This window comes from Penicillium daleae, assembly GCF_028827525.1.
Source record: "Penicillium daleae strain IBT 16125 chromosome Unknown utg000002l_segment0_segment0, whole genome shotgun sequence".
Lineage (NCBI taxonomy): Eukaryota > Fungi > Ascomycota > Eurotiomycetes > Eurotiales > Aspergillaceae > Penicillium > Penicillium daleae.
The window spans coordinates 639,100-664,463 of record NW_026623150.1 but is presented as its reverse complement, the minus strand read 5'-3'; the positions used below and the strand labels follow the sequence as shown (position 1 = coordinate 664,463).

Sequence of the window (25,364 nt, the reverse complement as noted above, 5' to 3'; positions counted from 1 at the left end):
CCTTCGACAATGTGATAATGCTGGATTTTTTCTGATTTTTTCTGCCAATATTTGCAATTGCATAGTCATCTATTTGGCGCGGGAGGGTTTTCGTGTCATGATTAGAATGAGAATGCAGAGCGAAGTTTGAGATGACGTTTCCCGTTTCCTCATGCTGCTATGTAGCCACGTCAATAGATTGGCTTTCTGGGACATGTAGATCGACTACACAATACCCCGGGATCCACCATATCTTCGGGGCTGTAGAGGCTTCCCCTCATGGGATGTTACGGAATACTGCAACCTCGCCCTTTCGGCCATGCTTGAGATCGGCAGATTAGCGGGAAAATGACGATCTTCGCCTGTGTCTCCACGAAATGAAATTAGCCGCGGGGTTTCTAGTGCTTTGCATCCCGTAATTGCTGAGAATATACATGCTCAAGCTCGAGCAAGGTGAATCGGAAGCCGTCCGAGCGCGGGGTGAGTGGACGATTGAATGAGGAGTCAACAGATGAGTTGCATCTAATGACAGGTACTGAGCTCACAATATTCAAATCCGATCTCTCATATATAGATCGCAACGACTGCCTCGCCAATTCCCCGATGACAGTGCGCAATATGAAGCATTTCGTCCAACTAACGCTTTTGGCTTCAGCCCTCGGGTTGCTCCCGCAAGCTCTGGCATGCACTAACGACGAAGATTGCGGTTTGAACGGCGTGTGTAACAACAATACCTGCATCTGTGATCCAGGCTGGACCGGTAACGACTGCGGACGACTAGACCTCCGTCCAGGGCCACGGGCAAATGGCTACAATCTCACGGGGCAGGGGACATCATCATGGTGCAACGGAATCCTCCGCGATCCCCAAATCAAAGACCTCTACCACTTGATCGTTTCCGAGTTCACCCACGGGTGCGGTCTCGATTACTGGTCGCCCTACAGTCGCATTATCAGGGCTGAATCTACAACCGGACCCTTGGGGCCGTACACCTTCAAGCAGGAAATCGCACCGTCTTTCGCACATAACCCATCCGTCATCTGGAGCGAGAAAGACCAGAGGTACTTGATGTATAACATAGGGTGTCCACAGCAAGTCCCGTCCACCTGCCAGAATGTCGATTTCACCTGCGGTCCTGGGAATGCCATCAACGGCGAGAGCGGCATCAGCGTCTGGTCCTCGCCAGATCTATACAATTGGACATACCATGGCCAGGTCTTCCCCGGCACAGACAATAATGCCTGGGACGCAGACATTACCAATCCTGCACCGTTACATCTCCGCTATACTCCCAGAAACCCAGCTTCAGCCCGGGGCGCACCAACGATCCTCGCATACCGCGGCTGCCCATACAACTGCAGCGGAGCAGAACTCATCACCATCGCCACAGCACCCGACTACACCTCCCCCTACACTCCAATCCACCCCTCAGCCCCAATATTCCCCGAACCAAGCGAAGACCCCTTCATCTGGGAGGATAGACGGGGTAATTTCCACATGCTGGTACACTCCCTTCTACCCGATGCAGGTTTCGGCGATGGGCCGAATGTAGGTCGGCATGCGTATGCGAGATCTTGGGCCGGGCCGTGGACGTTTAATAACAATAGTGTTGCGTTTACTACTAGTGTGGAGTTTGAGGATGGAAGCATTGTGGAGTATTTTAGGAGGGAGAGGCCGAGTCTGTTTTTTAGTGAGGATGGGGAGATGAGGCCTTTGCTGCTCTCGACGGGGGTGCAGGAGGTTGGTGAAGGGGCGAGTTATTCGCTTATACAGCCGATTGGGGATGGTCTGTGAGTTTCGGGGTTTGGATAAAGGTGTTGCAAAGACCATTTAGAACTCTGGAAGTCGTATTGTACAGTTCCCTTCTCTGAAGTTGGAGTTATATGTTTGCAGGTCCAGGCACAACATCCATGGATGGTACATGCATACATGCATGGTTCATCAGACATCTAGGTAGCTTACAGCCTGAGGACCCGCTGTACAAGTCAAATGATACTCAGTCTTTTAATCAGGTGAGAATGTAATACTTATCAAGCCGATCAAGGCGGTATCAGATTATCTATGCTACACTAAATACAGAAGCTTTGAACCCTCCCAACGCAGTTTGGAGATGACATGAGTGGACAAAGGAAAATTGAACGAAAAAGGAGAAAGCTCCAGGACATTGGGGAGATTTATAACAAAAATCGAGAATTTTAAAGCACCAGCCTGGCGGGCTCGACCTGTAGGAGAGTCTTGATCCGCTCAAGGAAGGTCTTGGCACGCAGCTCCTCGCCCACGGGGACAGTCAGGCTGAAGACGTTCTGAGCAGCACCGCCCTCCACAGCAGAGACTGAGGGAGCAGCAGTCTTCTTGCCGGGCTTGGCACTCAGGAAGTCAATGATATCCTCGACGACGGGCTCGGGCTGGCGGGCCTCGGAGGCCTCGAAAGCGTTCAACTCGGGAATGTAGTCGCCGCGCGATGTGTTCACAGGCGCAGCACCGAGAAGCTCGTCGAAAAGCTCATCTGAGGAGGGCTTCTCGCTCTTGGCGCGAGGCAGGTCGTCGTTCGCAAGGTCCGTGGCAATGGCCAGGAAGCGGGACAGAGGAACCGTCACGCCCAAGCTCTCCTGGATCTTCTTCTGTGCGGACAGCACGGCCGACAGTGAGATAGAAATAGCAATCGAGGACATGGGCGGTGGCTGGGCGACAACCTCCTTCTTCTCCTCCGCGGCCGGCGCGGCGGGTTTCGGGGCCGGTGCCGCGATCTTAATGTTGCTCAGGTCCAGGTGGGTGAGCTTAGCCAGAGTCGCGGCCTGGGTTGCTGGATATTCAGCAGCAATCTGGCCAAGATAGGCAAGCACGTCACCCTTCAGGAGACGGCCCTTGGGGCCGGAGGCGGGGATCTTGGAAATTTCCGACTCGGGGACGTTCTTCTCGTGCAGGAGCTGGATGACGGAGGGGTAGAGGGGGTAGGCGGGGTTCTGAGTTTGAGGAGCGGAGGAGGATTGGAGGCCTTGTAAACATTATGAGTTAGCATTGTGTTCATATGGAGTTAATCAAGGCTCATGGTTCTCGAGGCATATGCTCCGATAATGCGGCTTTTGCTTCCAACAAGCTCCATTTCGTTGAATGTCACCGGAAAAACTCACGTCGGGAGGCACGGAGCACCTGAGGCTGCCGGCGGGCGAACATCGCCGGTATCTGGCTCACAGGAAGTCTTGCTGCCATTTTGTATGAATGTATGTGGCTCCGCCGGAGGAGGTGATGTAGATGTTGGGCTGGCGGAGATATTCAAGCGATTGTCCGCAACTCTCCGAGGGAGCTAATTGTCGGCAGAGACGAACACGAGTGACGAAGAGTCCACCACCGCGTCGAGCCGCGCTGATTCCGGATGTATAAATGATCGAGATGCGCGTGAATTGAGCGAACTGAAGAGGGAATGCTGGTTGGCGTTGAGGGCGTTGGGAGCTTTCACCGGCGGCCGGGACGGGAACATTTTTCTGCCGCAACGGCTGTTTTCGACCTGGCGGCGCTTTCCGAGGAGAACAACCGTCGAGGGGCCGGAGATTTGGTAAGTTCTCCCTCTCTGTTGAGCCATTGGTGGTCTTTGATCGCTTTGATTGAATCGGTTTAATTTGATCAGACGTTGCAATATGCCGTCACTCTGCAGATCGCCTTGCTGACCTTGAAAGTCTAGAGAGCTCGCGCAAGAAACATGTCCGTGAGACCATCTACACTCCGATTAATCTGGCATCGCTGCCCTGGTGCTTGTGCTGGTAATACAGTACGACCTGGCTTTCAGACATACATCTCCTCCACATCATGGCGCTCCTTCGCCTCAAGGGCTCGATCTCCACCTGTTCCTAAGCCCCAAATACGGCCCGCGCCATCAACCCCCCGATACGCCGACTTGCCTAAGAATTTACAACCAAAGGCAGGAGGACTTGGAAGGCTATTCAGCAGAGTAGCTCACGAGGGAGATGTGACACTATTCCAGGCGCACTCACAGCGCAGTTATTACTTCAGTGCATACGGCCTGTCGGCATTCTGCTTCGCCTATGCGGTCTACAACTCCAACGCCGTCTTCCGAGACCCCGTCACCGTCCTGCCTATGTGGCAACAAGCGCTCTTCGGTGGTATATGTGTATCGATGAGTGTCATGGGTACTATCTTTCTTGTTCGGACAGGCAACATGATCCGAAGCATCAAGGCGGTTCGTTCTCAAGGTCAACCCCGTATCCGCTTCCAGGTCCGGGGCATGTTGCCATTCAAGAAGTATGAGTTTGAGGTTGCACCGTCTCAGGTTCATATCTCCAAGAAGCTCGTCGTATCAGCAGAGTCTGTGGCGCGCTTCGAGAATGATAGCAGGAAGCTCCTTGGTGGTTCAAAAGAACCGAAACCGAGTTTCTTCAAAGCCCCGGTTGCGAGATTGAGCCACGGAGTCTGGAGGATATTTTTGTCTGTGCGGCAGATTTTCACCAGTGAGGACTTTATTCTCATCAAGATTGATGGCCATAAGGGTACCTTCCGCATGGACTCAAATGGCTCGGTCGATCGGGATTTCCTTCTCCTGGGTAACCCGGTGAGGATGGGATCTAAGGGCATTTGAAGTCGCTCCAGTGCTTGAATTCTACCATTGGCCTTGTACGGTGGTTTTCTTCGTGCTGGGATATCTATCCCTCATGTCCATCCACCGTTGTATCTATACCATTCTAACACTGTACTGTATTATTCATCGCAAAGCGACTCTTTCGACTGGAGAGCAACTTTCAATATGCTTAAAGGAAGCCAAAGGCACCAAACTTATAAGTTCTCCAACTATTGAGAAGACGGCAAGAAAGAAAATGTCCGTCTTGTAATTGCATCTTTCTCCCAATGGTCTCATCTCATGCCCTCGGGGCATCGTAGTTGATCATTTGCGACGACTCTCAGTAAATCAAATCAGAATGAAAGAGCCAAGTGGTAGCCCACTACTCAAGAGCGGAAACAGCCTCTAGCTTCATTTGAGGGCTTGATTGCTGGTTGGAAGACTGGCCCCATCTCTATAGAGCTGGGTGTATGGACCACGTGATTGCCCTGGCGCGTCGGGGACGCGATCCCCAGAATCGCGCCCCTCCCACCATCCGCCAGCCCAGGCCTGTCAATCACAGAGCTCGACACCACTCACAGTTGATACACCTGGTTTTTGAGAGTGCGTTGCTTCCCCAGGAAGCTGACTCGTCTCAAGATGGGGAAACTTATCCGGCTGGAGCTTTTCAGTATGCACCTTATCGCGAACATCTGCGTTGCGTACACCAGCTGACTTTTGCTCCTCCAGATTTCAAGTCCTACAAGGGCCACCATACCCTGCTGTTTGGAGATGCGTACTTCACATCCATCATTGGGCCCAACGGGTCTGGAAAGTCGAATTCGTATGTGATCAGATAACCCCTCCGCGTTGGGAGGTAGGCGCATTGTTACTAACCTGCGCCAGGATGGATGCCATCTCGTTCGTTCTAGGAATCAAGTCGTCTCATCTGCGCTCGACCAATTTACGCGATCTCGTTTACCGTGGCCGGGTCCTACGCACGTCGAAAGTCGATGGAGAACCCCCTACAAATGGAGAGGACGGCGAACAGGAGGAGGATGCGGATGTTATGGACGAATCGCAGGATACAGGCAGCGCGAACGACCCTAAGACTGCCTGGGTCATGGCCGTCTATGAAGACGACGCTGGCGAGGAGCAGCAATGGCGCCGATCGATCACCAGCCAAGGTGTCAGCGAGTACCGCATCAACAACCGAATCGTGACAGCTCAGCAGTACAACGAAGCGCTGGAAGAGGAGAACATCTTGATCCGAGCGCGCAACTTCCTGGTATTCCAGGGTGACGTCGAGGCTATTGCCTCACAGTCCCCGAGGGACCTCACTCGTTTGATCGAGCAGATCTCCGGCAGCTTGGAGTACAAGGCTGAATACGAGAAATTGAAGGCAGAGGCGGAAGAAGCCGCAGAACAGCAGACTGTCCAGCTCAACCGTCGACGAGGCATCAACTCCGAAGTTAAGCAGTACCAGGAGCAGAAGAGAGAAGCAGAGAACTACGCGAAGAAAGCCGAGGAGCGCGACCAGGCCATTATCACACACATCCTGTGGAAGCTGTTCCACTTTCAGCGTCTCATCGATGCGTCCAGTGCCGATATCCAGAAGTACCAGGATGAGCTAAAGGAATTCCGCCGTGGCGTGGAAAAGTACGAACACAACGTCGAGGAAGCCAAGAAGGACCATGCCCGTGTCGGTAGGGACGTTGGAAAGGCCGAGAAGAACATCGTTAAAAAAGAGAAGGATATCGAAGACCTCAACAACTCCCTGGTACCGATTGACGAGAAGATCGATATTACGCAAAAGAAAGTAGAGCGTTACTCCTCAAAGATCGCTGAGATTGGCAAAGAGCGGACGGCACAGGCGAACAATGGCAAGCAGCTCGAGAAAGACCTCAAACTCGTTGAGAAAGCCCAGGCTCAATGGGAAGCCGAGTGGCAAAAGACCATGAGCAAACAGGGAATCCAGATGAGTGAAGCGGATCAGCTGGAATACCACAAGTTGAGGGAAGAGGTCAGCAAGCGCTCCTCTGCAGATCAACTCAATCTAGATAATCTTCGCCGCCAACGGAAGACCGAGGCGGAGGCTGTGAACAGTTTGAAAGGCAAATTCGAAAGCACTGAATGGCAACTGAAGAACCTTGAATCAGAGGCTTCCAGCATGAATGAACGCAAATCGACTCTTACTGATACCATCAAAAACACCTCGAAGGAAATCGACCGCAAGAAGAAAGATCTGAACGCTTTGACATCGGAGCGTCTGAAGATCTCTCAGATGCGGACGGAGCTCGAAGAGAAGCTCCAGGTTGTTCTGAAGAAGCTTCTAGAAGCCGACGATGGCAAAAAGCAGAATGAACGGGAAATTCGGGCCAAGGAGCTGGTCTCGACTTTGAAGCGCATCTTCCCCGGTGTCAAAGGACGTGTCAGTGACCTCTGCAGGCCGAAGCAGAGGAAATATGCCGATGCAGTCAGCACTGTTCTAGGCCGTCACTTTGACGCCATTGTCGTGGACAACGAGAAAACCGCTAAGGAGTGCATTCAGCATTTGCGTGACCAGCGGGCTGGCCAAGCCACTTTCATTCCCCTGGAGACGATCCAGGTCAAGGCTTTCAACTCGAACCTGAAGGGTATGCACCGGAGCATGCGTCCTGCCATTGAGACCATCGATTATGATGATTCTGTTGCACGAGCTATCAGCTATGCTTGCGGTAACTCCATCGTTTGTGATGACCTCGCAACTGCCAAATACCTGTGCTACGAGCGGAATGTCGATGCCAAGGCAGTCACCTTGGATGGCACTGTGATTCACAAGGGCGGTCTGATGACTGGTGGACGAGGCCCTCAGCAGAATTCCTCCAAACGCTGGGAGGATTCTGAAGTGGAGAATCTCCACAAGCTTAAGGACAAGCTGATCGCAGACCTTGCGAACCTTCCCAAGAGCCACCGACGAGGCTCCGAGGAAGAGACTCTTCAGGGTGAGCTGGTTGGCCTCGAACAGCGGCTGAACTATGCCAAGGAGGAGTTGAAGGCTCTAGAGAGGAACATCAAGAGCAAGCGCAGCGAGCTCGACTTTGTGAAACAGCAGCACGAAGACTTGCGACCTAAGTATACCGAGCGGAAGGAAAACCTCGATGAGTTGGACGAAACTATCGAGAACACACAAGCTTCCGTTAGCACGGTCCAAGACGAGATTTATCGCAAGTTCTGCAAGCGTTTGGGATATGAGCATATTCGTGAATACGAAGCCCAGCAGGGCTCCCTGCAGGAGGAGGCCTCGCAGAAGAAGCTTGAGTTCACAACGCAAAAGAGCCGCATTGAGAACCAGCTGAGTTTTGAAAAGCAGCGAATCCAAGCTACCGACGACCGGATTAGTGGCCTCAAGGCTCAGTACGAGCGTGACATGAGCTTGATTGAAGAGCTCAAGGGCGAGCAAGAGCAGATTCGCAATAGTCTGGATGAGGCAAATGCTGAGCTTGAATTGTTACGCGAGAATCTCGAACAGCAAAAGGAAATCTATGCGCAGTCGGCAGAGAATCTGGCCGAGCAGCGGAGGGAACTTCAGAAGCGCAGCAAGCACGTTGAGGGAGCTCTCAAGAACATCAACGCCCTTGAAGCCGAAATCCAGCGGAATTCGTCCAGTCGCTATGCCCTCCTACGACGATGCAAGCTTGAGGACATTGATATTCCACTTACCGACTCGTCGAATAGCCTCGATAAGCTTCCCATTGATGATTTGGTGCAGGCCGCCGACCCGGATGCTATGGATGTAGACGAGGCCGATGACATGGATGAGACTCCGGTTGTGCAGGACTACGGAATTGAAGTCGATTTTGATTCCCTTGGTGAATCCCTCAAAGAGGTATGCCGCTGATTTGGAACGAGGGTGATCTTTTTCATACTAATGTTCTCATCCAGGGAACCGACGAAAAGCTTGAAGAGGAACTGCTTGAGAAGGTTCGCTCTCTCAACAGCGAACTGGACAAGATGGCCCCGAACACACGCGCAATGGAACGCCTGGAAAGTGTCGAGAACAAACTGCGCAGCACGGAGAAAGACTTTGAGGATGCTCGCAAGTATGCTCGAAAGGCCAAGGACGATTTCGAGGCAGTTATGAAGAAGCGATCCGACCTCTTCAACAAGGCCTTCACGCATATTTCAGAGCAGATTGGCCCCATCTATCGCGAGCTGACCCGAAGTACCAACTACCCTCTGGGTGGACAAGCATATTTGGATATCGAGGATTCAGACGAGCCCTATCTCGATGGTATCAAGTATCACGCCATGCCCCCACTCAAGCGTTTCCGAGACATGGAGCACTTGTCAGGTGGAGAGAAGACAATGGCAGCCCTTGCCCTACTGTTTGCCATTCACTCCTACCAACCATCGCCATTCTTCGTGCTTGACGAAGTTGATGCTGCGCTCGACAACACCAACGTGGCCCGTATTGCCAACTACATTCACGACCATGCTGCCCCTGGGATGCAGTTCATCGTCATCAGTTTGAAGACGGGACTGTTCCAGAACAGTGAAGCTCTCGTTGGTATCTACCGAGACCAGGTGGAGAACAGCAGCAAGTCTTTGACCCTCGATGTGAGTATTTCCCTTTGTACATGCCTCGCTTATCATTGGGCTCTCGGACTGACTAACATCTCCTCTTATAGCTCCGCAAATATACTTAAGCCTTCAGGGGAGGATCGAAATGGATTTCATGACACATTCTTTCTTTTCTTCGCTAGTGTAGATTATTTCTCGTCTCGTCGACTTGTTTGAGTTTCCTTCTTGTTTTCTATTAGGCGAAGCAACGGTGACAGGGGACAGCTGCAATTGCCGAGCCAATGTCGTATCTATCCAATATCGTTGATTGATACCAGGATTCTTATTGCAATCGAGAAGTATACATTATTCACATACTTCGCCATTGGCAATTTGATGCGGATTTAAGCTAAATCCGCAGACGGGTTAGGTGTCTTGTCTTCCTAGTCTCTCCACATATACACTTTTGGTGCTGCATGTACGAGTAATGCTACAGTGGGATGTAGATCCAAGAAGTCCCCTTTTAGCCGCAAGCAAACAAAGGCATCTGATGTCAATAGCCGATGCCTGTCGAAAACTGCAATGATCGCTTCTCCACAACCCCAGATGTAACCCCCGCATCACAATGCCGACGACCCCGGCACTAAAAGTCCAATTTTGCTGAATTTTGCGCCAATGACCAGCTTGACAGACGGCATGTCTCGCTCCTATTTAGCATTGGTGTCGGCGATGGCGGCTTTTGAAGGCTTGAAAAAGTTCAACCTCATTAACCTACTCATGTGGCGTCGGCAATGGTGGTGGAACGTAAGTATAAATCTGTCCCACCTGCGAATACCCTTGAATCGCGAATAGCAGCGCTTGGTATTCACCGAGCAATCTCACTCAAAACTTTTTCCATCACTGGCTCTTTCTGGTGTCTGTATCCAACGTCGATGCCATGTTTATTTCGCTACTTTTCACAGCTGCCGTGGTAACGGCTGCGCCGTCTAGCTCTGCGGTCAGTGTGAGTAAGACTGTGCCTAAGGACGCAGCTTCAGGAATTCTGGCTCCATTTGTCTCATTTTCGATTGAGTTTTCTTCTTTCCCAGACTTTGCAGGTATATTCTGAGAACAAATAGAGCTTAAAGTGTTGGAATTGACATTTCATAGGAAACAAATCCAAGCCGAATCGATTTTCCAATCAGCTGCTGGACAACCTGGCTGACCTACAAGGTGTGAAGCCATATATCCGAGTCGGGGGCAATACCCAGTAAGATCAAATTAATATCATATGAATGTGATTGAGCTAACTTTGGACCAGGGACTTCGCTTTATATGATCCAAATCTCAAGACCCAGATCAATGGCACCGTGGTTCCCTCCGTGTCTTCTGACTATCCATACATCATCTCTATCGGCCCGTCCTATTTTGAGGCCTACAATACTTGGCCAGGTGCAAAGTTCAGTCATGGATTCAATCTCGGAAAGAAGACGACTGCGGCCATGAATACCCTGATATCAACTGTTCCACTGGCATGCAAAGCCCTTAGTAATGGCAACTTTGCCCACTGGGAGATGGGCAACGAGCCCGATTTGTTTACTGGCCAAGTTCGTCCGGCAAATTGGACAGAGCAGGACTATGTTGATGAATGGTTATCGAAGACACGCATAGTTCAGCGCCAATTGTCCAAGGCCTGCCCTGACATGGCCCATGGAGAGTACTACAAGTATCTTGCCCCATCCTTTGCAGGTCCTTCGAATCGTTTAAACCCCGTCAAGACTTGGCAGGATGGCCTGAATTCTGATAATGATGTTGGGATGAACTCCATGCACAAGTAAGTTATAATCCGAGGTGCTATATCTATTGCTGACTCCAACAATCACTAGCTACATGGGCGGTGCAGACTCTCCTGGAGTTACGCTTGCGCATACCCTCATGAACCATACCGCAGTCATCAAAAGTGTTGCAAATCACGTCGCCGTGATAAACAATTTAGAGGAAAACAATTTAGCTAAAGGAGTTCCTTATATCCTAGGTGAAATGAACTCCCTCTATCACCAGGGCAAGCCGGGTCTGTCCAACTCATTTGGTGCCGCTCTTTGGGGTGTCGACTTCAATCTCTACTGTGCCTCTCAAAATATTCGTCGCACCCACATGCATCAGGGAACGGACTATCGCTACGCATCGTGGCAACCTATTGAAACCAACAAGACATCAATGGGTACAAAGGCACCATACTACGGAAATGCCATGGTGGCCGCTATGCTGAACGGCGGTAAAGGCGAGCACAACTCCAACGTTCAAGTGGTCAACCTACCCATGACTCAAGAAACAGACGCTGCCTATGCAACGTATGTCAATGGAAGGCTGGCCCGCATCGCGGTGATCAATATGCAGGAGTACAATTACACGGGTACAGACGCAGCCTCGGCCTCCCGACCATCCGCCACTTACCAGTTCCATCTGTCCGAGACCCCGAGCAAGTCCCTATCTGTGCAGCGGCTGCTGGCAAATGGAACCGATGCTATCACGGGTATTACCTGGGACGGCTGGTCATATAACTATGAATTGAAGGGTGGCAACCCTGTTCGGTTGTCGAATGTCACGATTGGTCAGACTGTGCATGTGAATTCCAAGGGCTTGGTGGAACTGGAGTTGCCGTACTCGAGTGCTGCTATCTTGAACCTTTAGGATGAAGTTTATTAACCTATAGATAAGGAGCGAAGTATGTGGCTTGCGGATGGATGTTGGGCAGAGCAAGACGTCTCTTTGTTTGGAGGGGAGTGTGGGTGCTGGATCAGGAGGATCCTCTTTGTACAAAGCTTAGCGGGAAGGTAGCTAGTCGTTTTCAATATACTAGGATGCGTGTGAATCTTGGACCAGAGACTATACTAGATTAGCACGCAGATTTCGGAGAAGCTGTAGAGATGGTAATCGGCCATAACAAAAGAGGAAACCTACCTCTTTCGGAATCCATCTTGATCGACGAGCCTATGTTGATTTGAACACGAGTCTTGGCGATGGAACACCCCGTAAAAGCCTGTTTATCCGTGGAGTATTGAATTAAGTGGAATCCGCAACAAATCGACGCCCACTTCCACTCCGCTCCGCCATCAATTTCAAATCCCGACCAAAGCGCCCTCGCCTCCTCGCTGCATTTTGCAGAGCCTCGACATAGCAGCATCACTGGTATGCGCTCGATGATGGTGCTAATGTTGAATCGAGATATTGCCTCAATGAGCATGAATTCGATATTTTGCCTCAAACTTACAAGCAACATCAACGCAAGTATCGATGCTGTTCAGTATTATTGCGGCTGAGGATGGGACTGATTGCTTCGTCAAGCCATCTACATAAGCCGCCTACAGCCGTGGGGATGCCGATCCGATTTGAATGCACGCCAAGGACCGCATTTCCAGGTCTCTGGTCGTAGGATTCGTCGCCCTGCAATCTTCCTACAATGGAAATTGAGGCTGCAGCACCGATGGAACCCTGGCGCCCTATACCGTCTAGAGTACATACTACCCCTACCATACGGACGGGATTTGTAGCACTGGCGAACTGCGGAAGCTAACATGGATGCGCAGAGCTCTCAAGGCACCAGTAATAGCGTTCAGACCCGCCTAGATTTTTCGGATAGGGTTCATCGGACTTCGGATACAGTGTTGCACAGACGGAGCCACTTGAGTGTATGTGTCGCCTACCCCGCTGCCACGCAAGGGGTGCAGGCCCTGGCACCCTCGACGCCACCTCCACTGGAGAGTTCTGGTCGATACTCTTCAGGTCAGCAGTGCTTGGAAAGACAGCCATGAGTAACTATAACCAGGAAATTTGGTCGTTTTAAAAAGCGGACTACTGTAAGAGTATCTCTGTCAGATCGCAATCTTTGACTTTCTGCCAAGATAAGGCTATGGTGCGGACGGTGGGAAGATGGAAATGCTATCCTGCTAGTTGCTAGCTAATTGACTAGTCAACATTACGTGTTCCGGGACCCTTGAATCACCAATTGCTATTCATTGACATTTTCTTCATCTAGAAGATATACCTTTGCATCGGGAACAATGATAGTACTGCTGCTAATCCAATTTCTAGCCTGTTTGTATTGTTCTTATGTTGGTCTAAAGCATCACGAACGGTACTTAAGTGGGGATTCCCGATAGCCCACCCTAGTCCACAGGTCGCAGTTGGGCCTTTCCAATGATGCTTCCTGGGCGAATTTTCCGTCGATTCATGGCGCCAGTCTGATTGGCAATAGTTAATCTATCCACAAAGAAGAAACCAACAAGGTATATTGGGCAAGACTGGCTTTGAAGTTAGACTGTAGAGGGGAAAGGTACCTTTACAATCGAATAGACTTTCAGTACTAGTGATTGCGACTTTTACGGGAACCATTAGCGAATACATATGCAAATGGAAACCCTGTCAATTGGCTACTCCCCGCGCTCCCGTAACATGCGACGATCAGGTCTTCGTTCGTGATCCGCAGGTCCCCGTCTACTTGAGGAAGACTTGATTGTCGATCCGGGACAAGGGAACGGTTCCTAATGGATCGATGAGGACGCTGTATCCCCTAGTCTGCTAAATGAAATAACGACACGGCCGATAACGTTGACGTTGGGTTCATCTTCGGCTTCTGCTCGGGTTCGTCTTGATATGCAACGTTTAACGGCCGAGAAGAGGTCGTACACGCCGCTGAACGGTTCTCGGGCTGTAATTAGGTCTGTAGGTATTTGTCATTAGTCAAAAGCAACGATTAAAAAAAAAGGAAAGAACTAAAAGCTACCAAAGAAAAGAATAATCATAGTAGTTCATGGGCAGAGGGGGGGGGGAAGAACTGCTCTCGAACTCGAGCCTCCACCTCCAGACGCCATAAAGTCAAACCGGTGTCAAACAGTGTGTACCCGTCTTGACGTCTATCCAGCGGCCCGAGTCCGATAATCCATGGATTTGGATAAGCTCAAGATTCGATGGTTGTTTCGATGGCCCTATCCGAGGAACCATGGATCGCCTAACTATTGGTTACACAAATTCCCAAGCCGTTTAGCGGTTTGGACCCCTCTGGATCTAAATGGGGCCTGAAAAGCGGAGAAAGGGGCCGGTTCTGCTTTGCCATCATCGCCGATTAGATGTGCGCACAGATGATCGTATTATTGACCTGTATGGAAACCTACACACCAAAGAGCTTCTCGAGCTCCTCGTGATTAGGATGGGCCATTTATGTACGCCACCTAACCTGGAAGTGACCGCTCGGGGCTCCAGACCCTTTTGCATGCTCTTGGAAAAGTATACGAATTTCCGTACTTCGCATCCTCCAGCTGACGCCAAAATTGATGCCGAGTAAGATTGCTCAACTTATGTCCGAGACTATCTTCTGAAGTGTGCAGCTTAACTGCCCTGACCCGCTGCCCCTATGCCCCTACTAGGATCATACAGTCTTGGCGGAGGCCAACTCGTTCGATCGGCGATCGTACGTCATGATTTGTGGGGGAATATTATCCCTTTACTTTTGATTGGATAATCTCTCGATTCGGTGCGTTTGGGTGCTTGAGTTAAACCAGTATATCCCCTGACAACCTACCGCCATCTCTGTTGTTGACGTTTCTTCTGCTGACGTTTCTTCTGCTGACGTTTCTTCTGCTGACGTTTCTTCTGCTGACGTTTCTTCTGCATTTGTTTGCTTTTGCCAATGTCTGGAGAAAATTGTAGATCGTGGGATTCTATCGCTTTCCCCGTCGCTAGTTATGCCCATGGCGTACGTGTACCACTGCCCCGGTGCCTTCAAGGTTGATGCCCGTCGAAAAGCCTCTGTGGCTAGTGGGGTTGTCCAAGCGCAAGATCGCCTGGCTCCCATCCTGAGTTAGACGATCTCGGATCCCTTGAGGCGTCGGACCATGGTACCGGGAATTAGACGGGACGAATGAGTAGCACAGAGTAATGCTGCGCCAGCTCTACCTTCACAGCTGTCATTGCGTTCTGCCATAATCCGCAGATGACCGAGACTGTGAAAACTAACAATAATGAAAGATTGGAAGGGGGAAGGTGTGCACGGTCGATCAAATCACAAGGTCTGGGTCCATTGTGCAAAAGTACAGAGATACACTGATTCAAGTAATCAAATATTGTAAAATGAAAAACCGGAGAAGCCGGCTTATTGCCACGAACTGGGCCCCGGTGGATATTCCCTTTCGTCCTTGCATCAGCTAGCTAGAACGTCGCCGATTCGCATAGTCAAGGAACGCCATCAAGTGGAGATCTGCCAAAACTTGGGCTAGGCTGAGGCTACATGTAGTACTTTGGCACATAGTTGCTGAAACTACTGTAGAGTCGGCCGGATTCTTCCTAACGCGGTTCTTTGGTCTTCCCCCAGTAAAATTATGTCGAGTCCCATATCCTTCCCTGCAGATGGTACCGGAATCTATCTCCATCGGCAGCCTGCAGAGTGTCCCGGAGTCTCTTCCCACCCAGATCACTCTGCTACTTCCATAAAGTAAAGTCATATACCCCTGAGGCGCCCCGCGTCTTCGATTAAACTTCAGCATCCCCCTTGGAAGTCGACTCGACCGTGTGTTCTGCCAATATCACAGTGGTTTCCACTTGACAGGGAGGAAGTAACCTTCCAGACGACCAGCTGCTCTCCCAGAATATAAAGCCATGGATATGAGTCGACCACATCTAGGCGTCGGTGACGCCCTTGAGCGAAGGCACTCAGACACATCTGTGCTTCAAACATCCCAGATGGTAATTGAGACATCTATACGTTGTATAGGAAAGGCGATATATGGGCGCTGACACATGGAACTTGTGTGATAGGCCCAATCACTGGAATTCCCACACCCACACTACGCCATGATCTATCTCGATCACAACGGCGAGCTTCGAGTGAAAGCATCCGCCTCAATTGCTGGCTGTGGTGGCGCTATCTTCACACCGGAGGTGACAGACAACTTTGTGAAATTGGCAGCACCAAGCCCTATGGCCAACATGCAATTCCATCCCAGTAAGCCGGTCACTCTGAGTAAAGTTGCTCTTGAGCATCCTTTGACTGTTATTTGAACTCGCCTAGATCCTACTCATATGGCGGACCGATCACTTTTTGGTGTCCAACAAAACCCTGGTCTGGTGCATGCCGGGCAGACGAGGCCTGCCGAGCTGATACCATGCCAGTTCCTGGACCAGAACAAGCGAAGACGACGCGACTCTAGGAGAGCGAGTACAGCCACTGCTAGACCCAAATCCACATCCCCATCGCCAACTCCTCGACCCGGGCGTACCATGCTCCGCGTTGGGGACCGGGGTCTGCTACGACGATACTATGAGAAGGCATTCGAAGACTTCCAGCAATTGAATTGTCGAGCCATTGCCAAATCATACATCAAGCTCGTGGAACCGAGAAAACAGGTTCACTTTCCGTACAATGGACGTAAAGTTATTGCAGGTGTATCGCAGCGCGTGGACCCAGAACAGACCAAACCAGCGTGGTGGCCTGTTGGTGTTCTGCACCGGGAGCCGGATCACCTCCTCAAGCGCGGTGAGTTCTGAGGAGAGTCGCATCTAATTCAGTTCAAACAATAACTGACGAATTATAGACCGCTTGAAGCTTCTTGTACATATCCTCTGTGAGCTCAAGGACAGCCACGGTGTCACTGCCGACAAATTACGCGAAGCTGGACAGGACGTTCGCCGCCAGATTAGTCCTGCACATCGGCTCCAAGTGCTCGATGAAATCTATTTTGTGCGAGAGATGGAAGAAAGATATCTGAACGGAGAGCTAGGTATGTGAATGATCCCCCTAAAGCCTTCATTGGGAAACTATCCCGCTAACTAGAAGTAGATGCAAACGCCCGACTCCAGGTCATCCACACCCATCTCCCAGAGGCTATCTACCACGAGGACGAATTATCCTCGAGTATTTACGTCGCGCCTATCAAAGCACTAGATGATGAGCTGGATGTCCAAGATGCCCAAGGCTTTGGAGCCGAACATGGTTTGCACCTAGACGATAGTGCTCCCCTGGGACACCCAGGCTCACAGGGCATACCATTGTCTCCCACAGCCAGCGATTCAAGCGGCCCACATAGCCCGACTTTTGGAGCATATCCCACCACTATGGGCCCGGGCGTGCTGCCGCAGGAGTCTCCTACCACTGTCAAGCAAATGCCCCTGGAGCCTAATTATCTGCCAGGATATTATGGCCAGCAGTTCATGGCCACTGAAAAAACAGCTCCCGGGGGCTACTGGCCTGCCGTTACTCATGTCCCCCAAGTTTCACATTTTGGATATTGAACTATGGTTGGAGAAAATGTCGTTTTATTTTTCGTCTTGAGCACATGGAGGAATTTTTGAAAGGTAACGAGTCACGAATACGATTAAGAGCATATATTGGGAAGGCTGTTTGGAACATATTTTTGGTTGCAATTTTTTCTCTCTTTTTTGCTGGTGTTGTTTATCTTGAGTTATCCTACACTGAATAATTATTGAGATTTAAGTAACACCACAACGCTAGGTAACAGTAACTTCGGCGCCGAAAATGGCTACTCTTGATGCCATTTCATGCATCCTTTATACCAGAATCTTAGTTATCGAGCCCACACTGCCCACAATTTCCATGTGCTTTTGAGATAATCAGCCCAGAGATCTGGTCTTCCAGCCCCATCGCTTAGTTAGCAATTGTTCTTTCCGATGACAAATCCAGCTAACTTAAATATCTCTTCATTTAGTTGACTAGGTAGTTATAGGTTAGAAGGTCAAAAAAAAGTTAGCAATTTACTTAACTTGGATAAAAGCCTCGCCCTCTCGATTTCAGGTTCTCTTCGCATTTGATTGTTTCATTTTCAACGCCCACGATGGCGTCGAACAAGGCCGCCTGGATCAAGGAAGCTGGTGGGTTGATTGAGGTAGAGACCGTTGAGAACTGGGTTCCCAGACCGTGGTGAATTTTTGGTCTGAGTTGAGGCTGTCAACTTCAACCCCATTGACGCAAAACTTCAAAGATATGTGTACGGGAGTCGGCGTCTTAGACCGTCTTGCTGATCTTGAATCGCATCAAGGTCTAATTTATTTCAACCACAATAACCGCTCATTGTGGGATTCACATTTGCGGGGACATTTATCTCCACTGGACCTAATGTCTGTTCAGTCAAGCCGGGCGATCGAGTAGTGGTGGCCCGATGGGGCCGGGCTGGAAGTGATAACAAGTTTGGAGCACTTCAGAAATATGCACTAGCTCTTGGAGGAGAATGCATTGAGACTTGAGCCAGAGATCACCTTTGGAGATGCCTCGGGGGTTATCGCCAACTTAGCAACCGTTGTCTTTGCCTCCAGTTACTGGAAAGGTACAAAGGAAAGCGAATGCTCTTGTATGGTGGATCATCAGCAGTGGGGGACTGGCCGTAAAGTATGCTACCGATGCCGGGTATGAGGTCGTGACCATCTCATCGACGGCGAATAAGAAGCTTGTTAAGGAGCACAATCCAGCCCATATAATCGATCATTGCCAACCGATAGAAGATATTTTCCGGGAGCTACGAGCTCATGGCCCTTGCGAAGGAATATTTGAGGCTATTGGCTCGCAGACGGCCACACAACTCATGGTTGATTTGCTTCGAGAAACTGGTGGCCGCTTTTTCTCAACCAGTCCTTCACCCGGAGATGATCAGATACCTAAAATTGTTCAGAAGAAGTGGGGAGGATACTCCGAGACCCTTGTCTCCCAAGAAGCAAACCGAGCATTGCGTGTGTGGTACCTGGAAAGTTATTTACCGGAAGCCCTGAGAAATCGCTCGGTATGGCCCAACCCTGCATTATGGCCAAAAGGATGGCTAAAGTCCGCTCAACAGGCGTTGGATTTGCTGGATGACGGCAAGGTCAGTGGAAGAAAGGTCTTCTTAAATCCACAAGATTAACTTGGTTTCGGTATGAATCCCCCCTGTATTTTACTTGCTTTAAAAAGCCCAAGAGCTAGAAAATCTCGAAGTATACTTGAGCCTGTCAAAGATGTAAAGAAAAATTGGCTTACCTTGGGCGTATCACTTGCGACATATTCTTTAGTTATGATGTCGTCTAGGAGCCCGAGAGGGCTCATACCTTTGGTTCTTCAAAATCACAGAGATATTAAAAGAGGGCATTTGGAGTCCTTGAGTCCCCGGCAATATTGTTTGTAAGGGTCAATTGACCTCCTCTTAGTATGACTGGGGGCTAGCACCGAGGAGCGGGATATATCCCACGGAGTAACCGTGGTCAAATATTGACGAGTCTAACGAATGTTTCCGTCGAATTACCGGGTGCCCTACTATGGGCTAGAGAGAGACCATTGTCCGACGGCTACATAGGTCGCCCGTGCCTTCGAAACCATTCCAGTGCATACCGCAATAGATAGGAAGACCGGGAAGAAGTAATGTGCACGGCACCTAGGCTGACTCGAGCCAAGGCCGTTTTCAAAATTTCGGTCAAGGCTTCTAATTACAAGGACATGACCACAGATTCTCTGAAAACAGCGGGCATAATCTTAGACTGGTAGGTACTAATCTCAACTCTTAGCTGTTGGGCTGGTCACCTACTGTGCAGTCTGCTCCAGTGATTCGTAGACGTATTGGAGTCAGCTTAAGCGGTATGTATAGTAAGCTATTCTCTTCCAGATCGGGATCCGGTCATTTCTCCGGTCATCTGATCGGAGCAGGCCAAGCTGACGGGGCTATGTTGCTACTCTTAGGTTCTGCACACTTTAGGTACTTCCGTTGGGGGCTATTGTCAGGGTTATCAATTAGGTAGCTGGATCCCACCTCCTCGCCACCACATGGTGTCAACTGTCAACCACAGAGAGATCGGACTATGGGGCTGCTTTATCGATCAGTACGATGTGCATAAGACCTTCAGAGTAGACACAGCACACCCTTGGCCAGACGAAGCTAAGTACATATTGATCAAGAGTTCTGTCTCTATTTGGAACTATATACTAGATAATGCAGTGCTCGAAGAAACACCAGGCTTGTCCATTTGTTTTGTATGGTTTAGATAATCAATTTTGGATCCAATATGATTTCCATCATAACAGATGATCGCCTCAGCTCATGAGTCAGGTGTACTGTAGTTAGTTAACTAATGATAACTACTTGTACTACAGTTCTGACGGTGTCGACATGTGGCTCGGACGGGCCGATCTGATTGGCTGCGGAATAGTCCAATGGCCGGCCACCGCCAGGGCGTGTGTTATGACGGAGCTTCCTGGTTGCTCGTGCCAGTCTCAACCTTCTCCCAAATCCTCGCCCGGACTTTGCCTTCCCCCAACTGGCCCCTCACGATCGCGCCGTTTTCGTGAAAAGAAAGTCCACTCTTCGGTGCATACGCTGGGTTTGGCTCGCCAACCACAACGCGCTTACAACTCCCGCGTGATACCTGCCGTGGTTCGGACAGTCCGATAAGGTAGGGGACACTGCTTGTTGCCCTCGATGCGCACAGATAAGAAGAAGGCTGCTGCCCGCTCTGGCCGCTGCTCGGCGGTTGCTCCAAATTTTCTGTTGTCACGATGGGAATGCTAACCTTCGGTCGCTTCCTCAGCCGGCCTTATCCCCATTATCGGGACGGTCCAACCCTCTTCTCCTTCCAACAACAGTTCCTCATGGAGGAATCCAGCGCGCGCGAGCGCCGCAAGTCTGACTCGACCATGGGCGCGGACTCGCTGGCTACAACCCCTTCGATCGAAGAGATGGTCGACAACCCGTTCCTGGATGACTTCGAGCACGATGACTATTACTCGCCGCCCGCCTCCCCCGGCAAGCTTTCGCGCAACCCGTCCTTCTCCAATAGCAGTTCCTACCAGGAGGACTGGGAGACGTTTCCGCCACTTGACAAGCTCACCATCTTCGATCTCCTCGACAACATCCAGCTGTCGCAGCGGTTCGAGAAATGGCAGAATGCGCTCAACATGCAGCGCGAGAAAGTTCGCAAACAACGCGAGAAGCTGCGGTCGACGGGAATAAACGCCAAGGATCGAGTGATGGGCGAGTTCAAGCGTCGAGTACCGACCGCTGATGAGCAGCTGGAAAAGTACCGCCGCCGCATGAAGGATGGCGTCGAGCGTCTGGGTAAACAGTGGAACAAGACGGCCACCGTGACTCTGCGCGAGAAGATCTCCTTCATTGCTGGTGTGCTCAACATCTTCATCAGTGGTTATCTCATCGGTGCCTGCCCCCAGTTCTTCTACTACTGGTTCACCGCGCAACTGGCCTACTTCATGCCCATCCGCTACTATACCTATCATGCCAAGGGATACCACTATTTCTTGGCCGATCTGTGCTATTTTGTCAACCTGCTCTGCATGCTTTCGATCTGGGCCTTCCCGGGTTCTAAGCGGTTGTTCATCAGTACTTACTGTTTGACCTTTGGAAACAACGCCGCGGCCATCGCCATGTGGCGTAACTCTCTGGTCTTCCACAGTATGGACAAGGTGGTCAGGTATGGATTCCCCATTCCAGAATGTGAGATTCAAGGAAAAGGGCCTTTAGCTGACATTCTAAATCTTATCTAACAGTCTATTCATTCACATCATGCCTCCAGTTACGCTGCACTGCATCGTTCATTTGACTCCCGTCGAGATGCTCAAGGAACGGTTCCCAGCTGTCTATGCTATCAAGTTTAGCCAGCCTGGGGATCCAGAACACTACTCTCTGGGTGCAATGATTGTGTGGGCCACCGTACCTTACCTCTTTTGGCAGCTGTCGTACCACTTCATGATCACCGTTCGCCGCGCCGACAAGATCGCTGCGGGGCGTCCGACAAGCTTTACTTGGCTCCGCAAGTCGTACGCCAAGGCCTGGATTGGCAAGTTTGTTCTCAGCCTACCAAATGCGCTGCAAGAGCCCGCTTTCATGTTAATTCAGTACACTTTCGCTCTGTCCACCATGATTCCCAGCCCGATCTGGTTCTGGTCGCGATGGGCGAGCGGTATCTACATGTCCGCCCTGTTTATCTGGAGCATCCATAACGGAGCCACCTATTACATCGATGTCTTTGGCAAGCGCTTCCAGAAGGAGTTGGAGCAGTTGAGGAAGGATGTCGTGCGATGGCAGAGTTCTCCTGACTTTGCCACTAGTCCGCTCATTCTCCCCGATAGCTACACTCCTGTCAGTGGCGCTCTCGGTGCTCCCGATGCACGCGCTCGTCTGGAGAAGCGCGGCAGCATCGACCGGATTCCGCTTCTGGATCCCACTTCGGCGGGAACGACCACTGCGCATGAGGCTCCTGTAGCCACCGATTCCACCGTTCGTCAGAGATCTTAGCTGCTAGGGCATTTCTTTCTTTAATACCTATGATACCCCCTGGCGCGCACGTCTTTTTTTTCTTCTCCGGATATAATCAACGAGTTTAGCATGCATGGTTTTGATGCCTGATATCAGTCTTTGATTGCTGCCTTTTTTTTTCGGATTTTGTATCTTGCGTGTTTTTCAAGTGCTTGGGCAGGTCTATACATTGTTTCCATGAAGGGGAGGGCCAACTGCATATTCGGTCGTTATGGAAATTGTCATGATGCTAATGATACGAACGTTTACACCGCTATGATCTTCAATGCTTGTCTAGATTGTCACGATCCTAATGATATGAACATTCGCACGACTATACAAACTTCACTGCTGTTCTAGACTCGTAGATATCTCACTTACACTAATGCGGGTCCTCGTTCGGGACCGCCAGACTTGGCGGGATCGGGGCCCATCACCGCCAGCCAATTATCTCCGACACCAAAACCCCGAAGCCGGATATTATCACGTGATTGAAACGTGATGATCTCGACCGTCACAGACATCTTTCCGGCCGCTCCCAATGTCAGCCTTACATTTATCCATCACCATTCATATTTGGGTCTATCTTGAATCATCTTGATATTGTCAAAGTATTACCTGTTCGTGGTCGTTGCTGTGCTAATCCGCTGTTGCCTGCTCGATTCTCGGGCTCGTCCCTTTCCCTTCCTCTCAACATTTCCGCAAATGTCCGCCACAATGAGATCAGCCCGCCTGGTGCGCCATACTACCGCTTTGCGACCGGCGCTGACCGGTAAGATCGTTCTCAAGAGATGAGGATATATTTCTGCACAGCTTGTCTGACTCTGGGGTTTTCTCAAACAGCTCGCTCTCGTGCTAGCGCATTGGGGCCGGCTTCGCTGGCTGCGGCCAACAGCCTGCTTTACAATGGCCGAGGCATCCCAGCCCAGGTGTCGGCTCTCGCTATTCTTCTCCCCCAGCGCGGATATGCTACCGAGCACAACACTTCGACCTCGTCGCCCCAGTCATACCCGCCGCCCGGCTTCAATGCCGAACAAGCGAAGAAGCCGCTTCCTCAGGATCAAGCTCAGTCTGTCAAGCCTGCTGCACCATCGCCGTCGGATGTCGCCAAGGCCGCAGCCCGTGGTGTCCCTACCAAGGCTGTCCCGGCGGAGAGTGCTAAGAATCTGTCTGAAGAGAAGAAGGAGACTAAGAAGTTGACCATTGGTCAGAAGATTAAGAAAGAGGTCCAGCACTACTGGGATGGCACGAAGCTGCTTGCCACGGAAGTCAAGATCAGTTCCCGGTTGGCACTGAAGATGGCCGGTGGTTATGAGCTCAGTCGGAGAGAGCACCGCCAGGTTTGTAATCACTGTTTAAATTGACACTTTCCGATGCTATGACAACGACTAACTCTTCTTTCTGTACAGCTCCAACGTACCGTCAAGGATCTCGGCCGTCTGGTTCCATTTTCCATGTTCGTCATTGTTCCCTTTGCCGAACTACTGCTCCCTGTCGCCCTCAAGCTTTTCCCCAATATGCTGCCCAGCACCTACGAGGGCCAGAAGGGCCGTGAGACCAAGGCTCTCAAGTTAAGCTCCACCCGCAAGGAAGTTTCTGCCTTCCTCCGTAACACACTCCGTGAGACTGGTCTGCCATTGACCGCAGCTACTGTCAAGAACGAGGAGTTTGCAGACTTTTTCCGCAAGATTCGCACTACGGGCGAGTCGCCTTCTACCGAGGACGTTATCAAGGTCTGCAAGATCTTCAAGGATGACCTCACTCTCGACAACTTGTCGCGCCCGCAGCTGGTCGCTATTTGCCGTTATATGAACTTGAACTCATTCGGTACCGACGCCATGCTCCGTTACAATATCCGTCACCGTATGCGCCAGATCAAGCGCGACGACCGGGCCATCTCCTACGAGGGAGTGAACTCGCTGTCCGTACCTGAGTTGCAGATGGCCTCTGCTAGCCGTGGTATTCGTACCCACGGTGTGTCCCCGGCCCGCCTGCGCGAGGATCTGTCCATGTGGCTGGACCTGCGTCTCAAGCAGGGTGTTCCATCTACCTTGCTGGTTCTGAGCAACGCCTATATGTATACCCAGGGTGGCAAGGAGTCCGAGATGGCCTCTCAGATTGATGCGCTCAAGTCGGTACTCTCGAGCATTCCCGAGGAACTGTTCCACGAGATCGAGCTTGAGGTGCACAACGCCGAGGGCGCTGCTACCAACAAGCAGCGTCTGGAGGTTATCAAGGAGCAGGAGGAGCTGATTGAGGAGGAGAACGAGCAGAACAGCGAAGGCAAGGGTGTGGCTGCTCCCAAGGATATCGATGATATCGATGAGAAAGAGGAGCACAACAAGCACGAAGCCGCTGCTGAAGGTACCGAGAAGCAATCCCCGAAGCAACCGAGGCTATGGCTGAGGGCGAAAAGGTTGCGCAGACTCCTGCTGCTAAGGAGGAGAGCAAGACGGGCCAGAGCTCGTAGATTATGAATACTTTTGCTTTGATGGGGTGGGTCGGGTTGGTTCTGTTATTATAGATCTTTGTCATACTATGTTTTTGCTTCCTCGCTTTTTCTGGCTCCTGGCGACTCTTCGGTTCTCATCTGTGTTATATCTCCGCTATGTCGATAGACTTTCATTACCCCTTTCACATCTCCTTCCTTTCCTTCATCTCTTCATCTCTTCATCCTTTTCGCTTGTGCCTGACCAGCCAGCGTTTGCTGATGCCGGACTCGCCGGACTCGCTCTTTGGCTCTGCTGTCTGTCTGTACCTTTCCCACTCTTCATGTCTCACGTTTGACGGGCTACACCGCCATGTCAGGTCGTTGGCGCTGGCTACCACTTGTCTTTTGATTTTGGCAAGACTGGAATTGAAAATATTCGGTGGACGAGTGCCCCAGTGAGGTGGGTGGTTGGAGGTGAAAAAGCACCATTCCATTCCTGTATTGATAGAAACTATAACAACTCACATGATGCATTCTGGAATTGTTTCACACGGTAGAATCAGATTCGGAGTAGTACAACAAAAGTGATCAGTACTGCGAGGTTTAGTAC

The 25,364-nt window shown here is 50.8% G+C and overlaps 8 protein-coding genes across 8 annotated transcripts; 7 read left to right on the top strand and 1 right to left on the bottom strand.

The window, feature by feature from the left end:
- Window positions 1-597: 597 nt before the first annotated feature.
- N7458_001264 (uncharacterized protein) lies at window positions 598-1,773 on the top strand (the record flags this gene model as incomplete). Its single annotated transcript, XM_056904647.1, has 1 exon — window positions 598-1,773. The coding sequence occupies one exon, from the start codon at window positions 598-600 to the stop codon at window positions 1,771-1,773; it is 1,176 nt and encodes a 391-aa protein (XP_056768754.1).
- Window positions 1,774-2,174: 401 nt separating this feature from the next.
- Window positions 2,175-3,189, bottom strand: pdx1 (uncharacterized protein; the record flags this gene model as incomplete). Its single annotated transcript, XM_056904646.1, has 2 exons — window positions 2,175-2,974; window positions 3,111-3,189. 2 exons carry the CDS (start codon window positions 3,187-3,189, stop codon window positions 2,175-2,177), a joined length of 879 nt encoding a protein of 292 aa, XP_056768753.1.
- Window positions 3,190-3,676: 487 nt separating this feature from the next.
- On the top strand, window positions 3,677-4,570 carry N7458_001262 (uncharacterized protein; the record flags this gene model as incomplete). Its single annotated transcript, XM_056904645.1, has 1 exon — window positions 3,677-4,570. One exon carries the CDS (start codon window positions 3,677-3,679, stop codon window positions 4,568-4,570), a length of 894 nt encoding a protein of 297 aa, XP_056768752.1.
- A 618-nt stretch (window positions 4,571-5,188) lies between these two features.
- On the top strand, window positions 5,189-9,216 carry N7458_001261 (cohesin subunit SMC1; the record flags this gene model as incomplete). Its single annotated transcript, XM_056904644.1, has 5 exons — window positions 5,189-5,219; window positions 5,279-5,372; window positions 5,435-8,396; window positions 8,453-9,127; window positions 9,199-9,216. The coding sequence occupies 5 exons, from the start codon at window positions 5,189-5,191 to the stop codon at window positions 9,214-9,216; spliced, it is 3,780 nt and encodes a 1,259-aa protein (XP_056768751.1).
- A 791-nt stretch (window positions 9,217-10,007) lies between these two features.
- Window positions 10,008-11,740, top strand: N7458_001260 (glycosyl hydrolase family 79 C-terminal domain-containing protein; the record flags this gene model as incomplete). Its single annotated transcript, XM_056904643.1, has 4 exons — window positions 10,008-10,167; window positions 10,220-10,319; window positions 10,371-10,883; window positions 10,936-11,740. The coding sequence occupies 4 exons, from the start codon at window positions 10,008-10,010 to the stop codon at window positions 11,738-11,740; spliced, it is 1,578 nt and encodes a 525-aa protein (XP_056768750.1).
- Window positions 11,741-15,700: 3,960 nt separating this feature from the next.
- Window positions 15,701-17,332, top strand: N7458_001259 (DUF2841 domain-containing protein; the record flags this gene model as incomplete). Its single annotated transcript, XM_056904642.1, has 5 exons — window positions 15,701-15,787; window positions 15,860-16,046; window positions 16,113-16,577; window positions 16,636-16,821; window positions 16,881-17,332. 5 exons carry the CDS (start codon window positions 15,701-15,703, stop codon window positions 17,330-17,332), a joined length of 1,377 nt encoding a protein of 458 aa, XP_056768749.1.
- A 3,238-nt stretch (window positions 17,333-20,570) lies between these two features.
- On the top strand, window positions 20,571-22,323 carry N7458_001258 (glycerophosphocholine acyltransferase; the record flags this gene model as incomplete). Its single annotated transcript, XM_056904641.1, has 2 exons — window positions 20,571-21,499; window positions 21,576-22,323. 2 exons carry the CDS (start codon window positions 20,571-20,573, stop codon window positions 22,321-22,323), a joined length of 1,677 nt encoding a protein of 558 aa, XP_056768748.1.
- A 717-nt stretch (window positions 22,324-23,040) lies between these two features.
- N7458_001257 (MRS7 family protein) lies at window positions 23,041-24,793 on the top strand (the record flags this gene model as incomplete). The annotated part of the gene is made up of 4 exons (XM_056904640.1): window positions 23,041-23,095; window positions 23,137-23,663; window positions 23,733-24,687; window positions 24,711-24,793. 4 exons carry the CDS (start codon window positions 23,041-23,043, stop codon window positions 24,791-24,793), a joined length of 1,620 nt encoding a protein of 539 aa, XP_056768747.1.
- Window positions 24,794-25,364: the final 571 nt, after the last annotated feature.